This window comes from Hoplias malabaricus, chromosome 2 (assembly GCF_029633855.1).
Source record: "Hoplias malabaricus isolate fHopMal1 chromosome 2, fHopMal1.hap1, whole genome shotgun sequence".
NCBI lineage: Eukaryota > Metazoa > Chordata > Actinopteri > Characiformes > Erythrinidae > Hoplias > Hoplias malabaricus.
The window spans coordinates 44168284-44181991 of record NC_089801.1 but is presented as its reverse complement, the minus strand read 5'-3'; the positions used below and the strand labels follow the sequence as shown (position 1 = coordinate 44181991).

Below are 13708 nucleotides of genomic sequence, written 5' to 3'. Positions count from 1 at the left end.
AAACAGATGCTAATAAAGCATCACCGGACACTCAGACACACCAGAGGAGAGCACCCATTGCTCAGGTACTCATATCAGTTGATCATATCAGTTAATGGACACTTGGTGTTAACAACTGTCCAGAAATGACAAAGAAGTCTTGCCTACTGACTCTAACTGGTGTGGGGACTTGAACCCCAGTCTCTTGTGAAGGTTTGAAGTGAGACACTCTGATTATTTTCTGCAGGAGACAAAGCTGTTGAGAGGAGGACACTTTAAAGACGAGGAGATGGAAAACAACACAACTGTATCAGCCTGTTACAGTGAGACACAATCTTCGTCCAGAGACTTATAGAAGAGGAGTGTGTATGTAAAGCTGTGGTGTGTGTGTGTGTGAGGATGGGGTGGGCCCAGAGTCTCCCCAGAGTCATTGAAGGCAAAAGACAGGAACACACTCTGGACAGGGCACTCACACACTCACACCTAAGGACAATTTCACACAGTTGCTCCACCTACCAACATGTGTGTTTCGACCTGGAGGAAACCAATGCAGACCCTGAGTTAACACACTGCATTCTTCACACATAGTTACCAGAAGAGAGGATCCCACCTGGGACCCTGAGACCCTGGAGCTGTGGCAGAGACACCACCAGCTGCGCTGGACTTTTCACTGCAAAAACTGCTTTATGTAAAGTTTGAAGGAGGGTAGGAAACCACCCCGCACTCCCTTACCCCTCTTCTCGATTCTAGAACTGCGCTGTAAATGTGAAGTACAATCTTCAACTGTAGGGGGAGCAAAAATACCAAATCTTAAATTGTTTTAATGCATGATTTCTTGTGGGTGTCGTTTGAACGCAGAAATGAAATGCTGTGTAATAAATGTGCCTAAACTTGTTGAACAGGTCATATTTAATGGTGTATTTTATTTGTTTCCATTGTGCTTTCCATTAGCCTCGAAACCTGCAGTTAAACCTGTTGTCTGTAGGACGTGCTTGTATTTATACCTGTTCTCCAGTCAAGCAGGGGGCGCCCTGCTCCGCTGTGTCCATTATGCTCAGAAGCGTGACGTGTTGTGATGAGAGAGGAGTCGACTTTGAATATCGACTCCTATGGCAAGAGCCGGCAGTAACGATTCTTGGAAATAGTCAGGATATAACAGTTTTGAACTGAGAATACTAAATATGGTTCATGATTATAAACAATACAAATGTGTAAGCGAAGCCCAGTGCAGCCTCTTCAAGTTTAATAACAGGGGTTGCAGAAAACGCTTCCAAACTAGTACTGAGTGGACTCCAATGGTTCCACTCGCTTGTTAAAAATCGACTCTCTCCAAACGCTTTGGAATTGATAAACTGATTCTTTGGAGGTCGACTCCTTATCAGCAGCCGGGAGTCAGTTGCAGCCGTTAACGGTTGTGGGGTTTAATCTTCAGAATGGTGAGTAAAGCTCTATTTAGAGACACCATTATAAACACGTTATGATTGTATTGTGTGGTTAATGGAGTTTATGTAGTCCACAGCCTGACAACGAAGGAGTTTACGGATGTTTACACTAGTTTGGGCATATGTAACTTAACGTTAAAAGGTACACACACAGGTTGTACTCAGGAGCAGCGGCACATGAGCGTAAGCTCACCAGAATTGACTGCGGTTAAGCCAGCCGCCGTTTGAGAAAACACGTTTAAACTAGCCGCACGTCAGATTTTATTGCGCGTATACTAGTGACAAACCGGTAATACTCAATGCGCGTTAAGACCTGAGCTTATGCCCTTCATTTTAAAGAAAGTAACAGCATTTAACCGGTTTATATATTGGTCATTTCTAGTAAGCAATCCATACAATCAACAGATATCAGTTCAGGGTTTACTACACTATCTATCTATGAAGTTTGAAGTGATTTTACTGTATAGTTTTTTATGTAAATGACATTCAAAATCCCTATAATTGTCCATTGTTTTTAATGTTAACTCAAGTTTACTGCTTTATAAAATGGTTATTTTGAATAAGTAGTCCACACAACCATCCATCCATCCATTATCTGTAACCGCTTATCCAGTTCAGGGTCGCGGTGGGTCCAGAGCCAGAATCATTGGGCGCAGGGCAGGAATACACCCCGGAGGGGACGCCAGTCCTTCACAGGGCAACACAGACACACACACATTCACTCACACACTCACACCTACGGACACTTTCGAGTCGCCAATCCACCTGCAACGTGTGTTTTTGGACTGTGGGAGGAAACCGGAGCACCCGGAGGAAACCCACGCGGACACGGGGAGAACACACCAACTCCTCACATACAGTCACCCGGAGCGGGAATCGAACCCACAACCTCCAGGCCCCTGGAGCTGTGTGACTGCTGCGCCACCGTGCCGCTCCACACAACCAATATATATATCAATTCAGTGTTTGCCCTACTATGTACCTATAAAATATGAAGTGATTTTACTTTATAGTTTGTATGTACATGACATTCAAAGTCCCCATAATTGTCCATTGTTTTTTAACATGAGTCACGTTCACTGCTTTATAATATGGTCATTTCTAATAAGTAGTCCATACAATCAACAGATATCAGTTCTGTGTTTGCCATACTATGTCCCTTTAAAATATGAAGTGATTTAACTGTATACTTTTTGAGTAAATGACATTCAAAATCACAATTAATCTCCATTGTTTTTAATGATGACTCGTTTACTGCTTTATAAAATGATCATTTCTAATAAGTAGTCCACACAACCAACATATATCAGTTCAGAGTGTACCACACTCTGTACCTATGAAATATGAAGTGATTTTACTGTATAGTTTTTGAGTGAATGACATTCAAAATCACAATAATTCTCCATCGTTTTTAATGATGATATAAAGCAGTGGACTTGACTCGTGTTAAAAAACAATGGACAATTATGGGAATTTTGAAAGTCATTTCCTCAAAAACTATACAGTAAAATCACTTCATATTTTATAGATACATAGTGTGGTACACTCTGAACTGATATCTGTTGTTTGTGTGGACTACTTATTAGAAATGATCATTTTATAAAGCAGTAAACGAGTCATCATTAAAAACAATGGAGAATTATTGTGATTTTGAAAGTCATTTACTCAAAAAGTATACAGTTAAATCACTGCATATTTTATAGGTACATAGTGTGGTACACCCTGAATTGATATATGTTGGTTGTGTGGACTACATATTAGAAATAGCCCTATTCTAAAGCAGTAAACTTGACTCAGGTAAAAAAAAAAATATTGGACAATTATTGTGAATTTGAATGTAATTTACTCAAAAAGTATACAGTAAAATCACTTCATATTTCATAGACACATAGTATAGTAAACACAGAATTGATATATGTTGGTTGTGTGGACTACTTATTAGAAATGACCATATTATAAAACATTGAACTTGAGTTAACATTAAAAACAAAAATAGACAATTATAGGGATTTTGAATGTCATTTACATAAAAACTATACTGTAAAATCACTTCATATTTCATAGATGCATAGTGTAGTACACACAAAACTGATATCTGTTGATTGTATGGACTACTTATTAAAAATAACCATATTATAAAGCAGTGAACTTGACTCATGGTAAAAAACAATGGACAATTATGGGGACTTTGAATGTCATTTACATACAAACTATACAGTAAAATCACTTCATATTTCATAGATACATAGTATAGTAAATCCTGAACGGATATCCATTGGTTTTATGGACTACTTATTAGAATTGACCATATTATGGGACTTTTGAATGTCATTTACTCAAAAACTATACAGTAAAATCACTTCATATTTAATAGGTACATAGTGTTTTACACTCTAAACTGATATCTGTTGGTTGTGTGGACTACATATTAGAAATAACCCTATTCTAAAGCAGTAAACTTGACTCAGGTAAAAAAAAAATATTGGACAATTATTGTGAATTTGAATGTAATTTACTCAAAAAGTATACAGTAAAATCACTTCATATTTCATAGACACATAGTATAGTAAACACAGAATTGATATATGTTGGTTGTGTGGACTACTTATTAGAAATGACCATATTATAAAACATTGAACTTGAGTTAACATTAAAAACAAAAATAGACAATTATAGGGATTTTGAATATCATTTACTCAAAAACTATACAGTAAAATCACTTCATATTTCATAGGTACATAGTGTAGTACACACAAAACTGATATCTGTTGGTTGTATGGACTACTTATTAGAAATAACCATATTATAAAGCAGTGAACCTGACTCATGGTAAAAAAAAACAATGGACAATTATGGGGGTTTTGAATGTCATTTACATAAAAACTATACAGTAAAATCATCTCATACTTTATAGATAGGTAGTGTAGACCCTGAACTGATATCTGTTGATTGTATGGATTGCTTACTAGAAATGACCAATATATAAACCGGTTAAATGCCGTTACTTTTGCTTTAAAATGAAGGGCATAAGCTCAGGTCTTCGCGCACTAAAATCTGACGTGCGGCTAGTTTAATCGTGTTTTCTCAAACGGCGGCTGGCTTAACCACAGTCAGAATTGGGCAGTGGAACTGCGTTCCATGGCATGTTGGCGCTCCATGCAGTACATTTATGAAGATTCATGATTATGTACATGATCCAGAACCCATCACCTAAACCATCTTAACCTTGCCTCACTAATGCACATCAAATGCTCACAGCAATGTATAAATGTCTAGTGTAAACCCTTTTATCTTATTTCTAACAGGTTCTCACAGATAACCACTCCATTATTTTTCGATTGAAAGGTGTGCTGGAATTTTCCTGCCAACTTCACACCTCCAATGGTAACTGCTTATATACTGTATGACTATGCTTATGCTGTTATTAGATAAGTAAATCAACACTACGTAGCTAGTATTTTATTATAAATATTCCAATCATTGTGATGATTCACAGACCTATAATAGGGAGAATGGATCTGTTCTGTTGTTGCTAGTCTGGGCTCAGCTCTGCCAATACTGCCCTATATGGGTGGTTTGCAAACCACCTCTTATGTTTACATACTGCAGTTTCTGCACTGCTGAACCCAGACTAGCAACAACATATGCTCTCTATTTCAGCTCAGTGAAACTTCACAAAGGTTTAAAAGCTAGAATTTAAAGATAAACATACTACCTAGTGTATGTTGCTGGATACCGGCCCTCCTCCAAGACTGGAGTTGGGCACCCCTGCTTTAACTAATACTAACTGCATATAAGACTACTTATTAATAATATAACTAATCAATTACTATCTGTGTTTACGCAGTACAGCTGGCTTTTATCTCACTCATACATACTCAGTCATATTTAGAAACAGCTCCACAAGGGGATGCTATTCAGTGCTTTGCTCTTTGATCAGTGTGTGTTTGACTTCTTTCTTGTTTGTTTTAGAGTCACTGATAGAGGACACCATCTCCAAGTGCTTCCGAACCCTCCACTCTCGAGTGTCATCTGAGGGTCTTGTTTTCTCCATCTGTAACAGTGCTGTGTTACTGTGGCCCAACAAGGGTTTACAAACAACAGCAGAGAATCTGACCTCCACGACGGCATGCAGAGATGTCCTTCAGCATCTGGAGTAAGCTCAGACACCTATTTACACACACGTATTTTTCAAGTTTGAATCAGAATTACTTATTTTATCCTATGTTTTCTGACTTAGACAACACACACAACTGGGTGGTTTTGTTTTGTTGTGTGTGTTGGTGGGCTCCGGGTTCACACATGAATTTTTTCCCCCTTATTTATTCCCTCTAATGCATAATATCAGACATAGGTTATTATTTCTGGAGAGTAATAGTGACTGGGTGAAAATAAGGCAAAAACATGGGCATAATGTTGATACAACCCTAATTCCAAAAAGGTTGCTATGTAAAATATAAATAGATTCTGTAAATAATTACAGAATTCAGTGATCTGCAAAACACAGAGACCCATATTTTGTTAAAGGTAAAACATTAGTAGAACACGTATCAGATGTTGAAAGTTTACCATGTCATGAAAATATTAAGTCATTTAGAACTTGATAGCAGCAATGCATCTCAAAAAAGTTGACAGGGACAATAAAAACCCTTAAAAAATAAGCGTTACTCATAAAACAGCTGGAGTAACAATTTGCAACTAAGTCAGATGACTGGGCTTTTTTTTTTTTTAAAAAAAAAAAACATTTTAGAGAGGGAAAGTGTTGGAGAATTTAGCTGATGTTGCTAAACCATCGTTTCATATTTCACAGCATGGAAGATGGAGGGAGCAAGAAGTCTTCAAAAAAGAAAGACAGAAAAAATGCTGGTCCTGTGAGTAGAGCATTAATCAGAATTGGTGCTGTCAATATGAACGTGATGACACACAAAGGAATTTTACATGTTATTTTTTTAATTGACATTTAACATGTTAAATTGCCAGATTTGCCATTTGTATTTTACATTTAACAGTCCATTAATAAAAGCTAAAAAAAATCATACTTAATTGCAGCAAATTGTGCAATTAATTTTTTTTTTCTCTGTTGATTGACATCTCTAATCAGAATAGTGTTTATCTGGTTGAGTGTGTGGAATTGTCCATGAGTCTGTGTTTATGAATGACTTGGTGAGTGTTTGATACCCTGTGATGTGGTCTGGTGGTCTGTCCAGAGTGTGTATCTTATCTGCAGCCAATGATTCTTGGTAAGGTCCAGATCCACCACTCCCCCTCCACCTTTCACTTCAGGATAAAAATTAATTACACACAATTGCAATTGTTGGGGGAACCCAGGAGCAAAAAACAAAATCATACAAAGTTTTGCTGTAACTCTCTCTCTTTATCTCTCTCTCTCTCGCTCTGTCGCTCTCTGCAGCCAGTGGTGAATATGAAGTTGTTGACAGAGGTCACAGAGTCTGAGGACATTGGAGCCCTTAGTCTCTGTAAAGTAACACAACAGCTACACAACGTGCAGATGCCCCTCTGTGTGGACTGTGTATTCACAGTGACAGGACAAGACACCCTCGCCTTGTAAGTGCACTCTTTGGAAAACCAGTCATAGCATTTAAACATAGAGTTCATTTACATATATCTTTTATATATAATCTTGTTTTAAAGGGACAATAACAAAAAATGACTTTTTTGAGCTTGAGTGGATTTGGGACATGAGCACTCCATCGTTTTCTCCAGTGGAGTTGAACTAGTGGCCTGGATGAGTCAGAGTTTTTTACATGGCTGCCCCCATGTGGGTGACCCTCTCTGTGGAGTATATTTATGGAACAACACAGCAGTTTGTGCTTTATTAACTGGTTATAATGAAAACTGTAAATATTGTTTGCTGCTTATTGCTGGTTAAAAAAAATGGTGTTCTGCTGTTTCCTGCAGTGTGTGTTCAGGCCTGGTGGCGGTGCTGTGCAAACAGCTGTCAGAGATGGAGGAGGTGGTGCAGAAGTACAGAAAAGGGTCTTCTTTGTTGGTACCACAGCCTTTCCACTTTCAACTTCCAGAGACCATTGCACTGGTCACTGTTATTTACCCGGCTGGTGTACAGGACAGTCAGCTGCTGAGTGTGAGAGAGGTAACGTGCACACACACAAACACCTGTGTGTTTTGCTATACCTGTGAGAATAGAAAAAATTATTACTATAGAAATAATAACAGGTAACCCTAATCTCAGTAAACAAACATAAATAATTCCAATTTTAAAAATTTCACCTTCTAAGTGCCAGGTTTTGTTTTAAATAAATAAATAAATAAATAAAACCTTAATCAGAAATGAGGACCACCAAAATGTCCTCACAATACAGTAAATGGGACATATTTCTAAAACAAACACATACACTCAGTCTCAGTGGTTGGCCAGTGTAATTGGTAAAACATGCCTTTAACTTAGAAAATGGGGTTCAGTTCCCATCCAGACAACCACCCCTCCACTGCACCAATAGGAGACCCTGTGCAAGAGCCAAACATGTGATATATACATGTAATATTATATCGGTCAGCCAATCAGAAAAGAGATTGTTTATATAATACGGGTCATAAAGAGATTATAAGGAGTGTGGTGTATTCTTCCTGTGTCTGCGTGGGTTTCCTCCAGATGCTCTGGATCCCTCCCCAATCCAGACACACATGCTGAGTAGTTATGTAAGTGTTTACAGGTGTGTGATAAAATAACTGGGTGTGTAATGCTCTGTCCAACACATATTGTTGCCTGCTCCCTATGATTCTAGGTTTGATGTTGACCCACAACAAAGAAATGAATGGGTGAATGAAAGATTGATTAATACCCTCATTAATGAATGCTCTCTTGTCATTAGGAGCTGCACAGGAAGTACGGGTTGCCCAGCGACAGGCCGTGGTTCCGGAGGGCAAATGTATTCCACTTCCCAGACGAAGTGTATAAAGACGGTTACCTCCGCAATCCACACACATCCCTGACAGCACCCAATGTGGAGGACGCCAAGGTGATGCCACACACACACACACACACACACACAAACTTCAGAATGAAATCCTGTAAAAGCCGTTGTACAAATAGTATAGGTCCGGCCTCAAACCTAGTGAGCTGTCTACATTTTATGGCTTTGTGTGCACACTCTCGATATGTAGGCTGTCCCAATTCTTAGATACCTCATTATGCTACCTACTGACATACTTTAATCTGCCAGAATTTTAAGGCAGCATCAAACCGTTCCTTAGCTGCGAAGACAATCCCATGGTGCAATGCAAGCACAACTCCCATCTGTTTTGCTCATATCCCATAGCAGAAATAATTTAAAATGGTGATAAAAACAGGAAGATTAGAATTCATTGTACTGAAATTATGAGGCGACATTTGCTGCTGAGGCAAATAAACACAGGATGCATGGAGGGGGCTTGAATAAGCTCTTTAACAAATGCTCTTTAACTAGAGCGTCTCGATAATCTGCCTATCCTGCCTCATGGAGACAGACGACCGTTAGGACGCTGCCTACATAAACAGCATCTGTGTAGTCAGTGCCTTCTTAGGGAGCTCACTTGGTTTTTGGGAGAGACCTTATGAATATTAAAAGATCCTTATGTTTACATTTCTCTCTCTCTCTGTCTCTGTCTCTCTCTATCTTTGCAGCTATATGTTGTGAGGGGTATGTACAGTTACTACCACTATATGCAAGATCGGGTGGACGATAATGGCTGGGGCTGTGCCTATCGCTCACTTCAGACAATCTGCTCCTGGTTTCAGCAACAGGGTTACACTGAGAGAGCAGTGCCCACACACAGAGAGATACAACAGGTACACACACACACACACACACACACACACACACACTTGGATAATCTCCACAGAAAATGATGAAGCCACACACGTTTAAGGTCTCCACACATGTCCACCTATCTCAGTAGGGGTATAAATCCCCAATGACTTGGGCTGTGGAGCAGTGGAACTGTGTTACCTGGTGTGTTGGAGTATATCTGGGATGAACTGAAATTGCCTGATCGTCAGAAATTTGCCAGCATCTAACGTAAAGCTTACCTAGAATACCTAGAGTGGAAGATGTTACTGCAGGAGATAAACTGTAATAATACAGTATTGGAGATGCATTGCTTGTATCCTTCATGAACACATCATCTGTGGTTACTGGCGTATGTTGTTTTGCAGGCTCTGGTGGATGTGGGGGACAAGGAGCCCCCGTTTGTGGGCTCTAGGCAGTGGATTGGCTCCATAGAGGTTCAGGTCGTCCTCAGTCAGCTGCTGGATGTCACCTCCAAAATCCTCTTTGTCAGGTACAATCTGTGTGTGTGTGTGTGTGTGTGTGTGTCTATCAGGGATATATGAGGGGAACCTAAACCTGTTTACATGCTTACATTATGCAGACTTGTCTACCTGCTGGTCAAATGTTCTTGTTGGTGATGTTAAACTGAGGTGTAGCAAATACATACAGGAACATTATGTAGTATATTTACCTTAAAACTCCAGCTTAAAAATGATTGTGGTGCCTCACTGAGCTGTACAAGGTAGAATAGTCTGTCTTGTTGCTACTCTGGGTTCAGCAGTGCAGAAACTGCACCATGTAACTTGGAGGTGGATAGGAAACCAGCTGGGGTACATAAGTGGACTTAAGAACTGATTTCCTAGTTGAAATGTCTGTTGTGTTATAGTCAGGGTTCTGAGCTGGCGTCCAAGGGCAGAGAACTGGCAAATCACTTTGAGACTGTGGGGACACCTGTGATGATCGGTAAGTCCTAATACTTCCAGTTAAGCCAGTCAGAGCTGTAAAATCTAGAAAATATCTTGCAAATGTGACCATTATTCTGCCTACCCACCAGGAGGGGGCGTACTGGCACACACCATCCTTGGTGTGGCCTGGAGTGAGTCCAGTGGAGAGATCCGCTTTCTCATACTTGACCCTCATTACACTGGTGGAGAGGACCTCCAGACCATCACGGACAAGGTAAAACTGACCTTAGCACTGACCAGGCAGTAGCGAACATGTTAGAAATGCTAATTCATACTAACTAGCTTAGCACGAGTGAAATTCAGGTCATTGTTTACCACTAACACATAGTCCACAATATTTCTGAATGTGAATTTTTAGTGTTCACATAGTAATCCCTGAATGAACCAGTTCCAGCTCCATAGAGCGGGTCCCCCTCATGGCAGTGCCCATGTTTAACGTAAGTTAACTACAGAGGGTCTGAGACCTCCAGGCCACTATGGGTTTATATCCTAAAGATGCATAAACACACTGTAACAGACACTGGAGTAGCATTGATACCATAGTGATTCTTTTCTTTCTTTTTCATTTATCTGGCACTGTGAATGTGTCAGTGTGCAGTACCACAAGAACCTGAGAGAAACAATGCAGTTGCTCCACCAACAGGAAATGGCATGAACTCCAGTGACACTGTTTAACTCTTACATCAAACTCGTTGTGCCAGGGCTCACACGCACTTGCACGTACACACGCACACGCACGCACACACACACACACACACACACACACACACACACACATAAATATACAAAAAGCGATAAAGCTCTTTAAACCCTAGTTGATGCACACTTGAGTTCCTCACACTAACAAACAGTTTTCTTATCAGTTGAACAGTAAGCATAAACATGTAATTACTGAATAATAAATAAGTCTTATTTGATTAATGTTAAAATCAAATTAAGATTTATGTACATGACTAAAATTACTACTAATTTAAAGCTAAACTTAACATTAGCTCAACTTAATGGTAGCTAATAGCAGCTACTAAAAATGCTAAACTTACCAACAACTTTATTGCTAAATTTTAAGTTTAGCTTTCAGTATGACCTAGCTTATTATCTTAACGTTTCTTATCTAAGGTTCATTTACTGCTAACCTTTGATCAAATATTGTTGTTAATTAAAGTCTAATTATTTTAAAGGGCTTAAATTTAGGAATATTAATTTAATATTGATATTAATTTAGGGGCAGCGCAGTGGCGCAGCCCTGTTTCGGGTGACTCTGTGAGGAGTTTTGTGTGTTCTCCGCATGGATTTCCTCCAAGTGCTCTAGTTTCCTCCCCTGGTCCAAAAACACACATTGGTAGTTGGATTGGCGACTCAAAAAGTGTCCATAGGTGTGAGTGAATGTGTGTCACCCTGAGGACTGGCACCGATTTCCAGGGTGTGTTCTCAGGTAGCCTTCCAGGGTAGGCTCTGGACTCACCGCAACCCTGAATTGGATAAGCAGTAAATAAATAAGCAATTAATTAATATTAATCTAACTAACTCAAAACTAATAAATATTATTAAAGGAGTAGTAGTATTAAGATGTAGCAACCCTACATGACTACATGAAATTTAATAACAGATAACAACTCATTTCTGAAAAATATATATCGTACAGACACCTATGTACAGATTAAAAGGAGTAAAAGCCATAGGAAAAGTGAGGCATAGTGGCGTTTGAAAGAAAGTGAGGCATAGTGGAAAAAAAAACGTTTGAAAGGGGCCACTACTGTGTTTTATATGGTATGTTTTATACGAAGGTGAATAACAACATGATTGAAAGGTGTAAATACCATTGTTTGTTTTAAAGAAATTGATGCAGATTCATGTGTGTGTGTGTGTGTGTTTTAAACAAATTAAGGAGCAAGAATTGTGTTTGAAAAGCCTTGCATATTAACCTATTTAAGGTGGAACAGAGAAATCAAGCTTGGTAGTAACAGCAAATATTAACATTTCCTTGTTAGGTCGATGAGCTCTCACCCCTCACTGCCGTTGTATGCTTAGCTGAACCCAGGTGTGCTTTTAGGTCCTTTACACATGGGAATTTATTTTTTAATTCATCCGAGAACTTACATTTACATTTCGGCATAGCTGCTCGAGATGAGGGTAAGTACATGAGCTTTGCCTGACGTAAACAAGGACTACTGACGTGCAGACTAACCAATTAAATGTTTACAGAGAAGGTTATCGACCAATAACGGTAGATCTACAGTCAGACCGTCCAATCAGAAGATTTTAGGCTACTTCACCACGCCCCCTTCTCACTCAAGCGAACCAATCGGAGTAGGGGAGGGCGGGACTAGTTTGTGAACGAAACGCTTCTCGAAGTTCTATGTAAACTCTAGAAAAACAAAATCCCGGACGTTTGTGAAATTCCGCCTGGACATTTTTTTAAGTCTAAAAAAGAGGAAATGTCCGAGTAAAAGAGGATGTCTGGTCAGCCTAAGTAACACCAGCCTTGTCTAGATGAAATATTTAAGGTTGGTTTGGATAGTAAAAGCTTGTAAATGCAGGGAAATGGCAGCCACTCATTCATTTTTCTTGCGTAGGTAGATGTTTTAGTGAGACAATGAACATTTCAGTGTAAATATGTTGACCATTGCACTTTCTTCTTAGATATTATGGTCGATAGTTCTTAAACTTTTCTCTTGGTTGTTTGTTCAGTTTTCCTCAAACTGGCAATCTGGTCGAGCTTCAAGGCTGGGGAAGAGGAGGAGGCAGACAGCTCAATTCACTGTTTTGAAACTATTCTAGTTCCGCTCTAGTAACTCTTGGCGTCAGTATTACAGATTGCTCCTTTAACTAAAGGCTAATAAATATTAATACCATACGCTAAAAACTCTTCCTAAGCCAAGGCAAATAAATATTACTAAAAGAAGTTTAATAAACACTACCAAAAGAATGTCTATTTAAGGCCTGTTAATAAAAAGAAGTTAAGATATACTAGTGGTACTAAGTTGTTTAAACTAGTAATTAAATCATTTTAACTGTAAAATCATATATTCCTCTTCTTTCCCCCAGGGCTGGTGTGGGTGGAAAGGGCCTGAATTCTGGGATCAGTATGCCTACTATAACCTCTGTCTTCCTCAGATCCCAAAAACCATCTGAGCATCTCAACCATTGTGTCTCTAACAAACTGGAGAAAACGTGGCTGAATATTAAAGACAACTTTATTCCAGGACAACAGCACATTAGCAGCGGACCCCCAGATTGTAAACCGGGACTTTCAAGCAGACATTATTGAACATTACATACAAGAACATCACATACAAAGACATTGTGTGGTGTTTACAACAAAGCTATATATGGGAGTTCAGATTAGAGCTGGACAATACATCTGTCTTCTTGTAATGGCAATATTTGTCTTTTTGATATTGTGCAAGTTATATTGCATTTGCAACAAATGTATTTTGCCTGTGCTACTCCAACCTTAAGACTCCCACCAAAAAACCCATCCAGTTATGCAGTGAAAGCTCTACATGCAGAACTTCAAAACATGACTTGATTATCC

At 39.2% G+C, this 13708-nt stretch overlaps 1 protein-coding gene across 1 annotated transcript; it reads left to right on the top strand.

Moving 5' to 3' along the window:
• The first annotated feature begins 1059 nt into the window (after nt 1–1059).
• ufsp2 (ufm1-specific peptidase 2) lies at nt 1060–13356 on the top strand. Its single transcript, XM_066661458.1, has 12 exons — nt 1060–1415; nt 4727–4805; nt 5394–5577; nt 6232–6292; nt 6832–6986; nt 7341–7533; nt 8273–8419; nt 9064–9228; nt 9595–9719; nt 10095–10171; nt 10263–10387; nt 13219–13356. The coding sequence occupies exons 1-12, from the start codon at nt 1413–1415 to the stop codon at nt 13303–13305; spliced, it is 1401 nt and encodes a 466-aa protein (XP_066517555.1). The 5' UTR covers nt 1060–1412; the 3' UTR covers nt 13306–13356.
• Nucleotides 13357–13708: the final 352 nt, after the last annotated feature.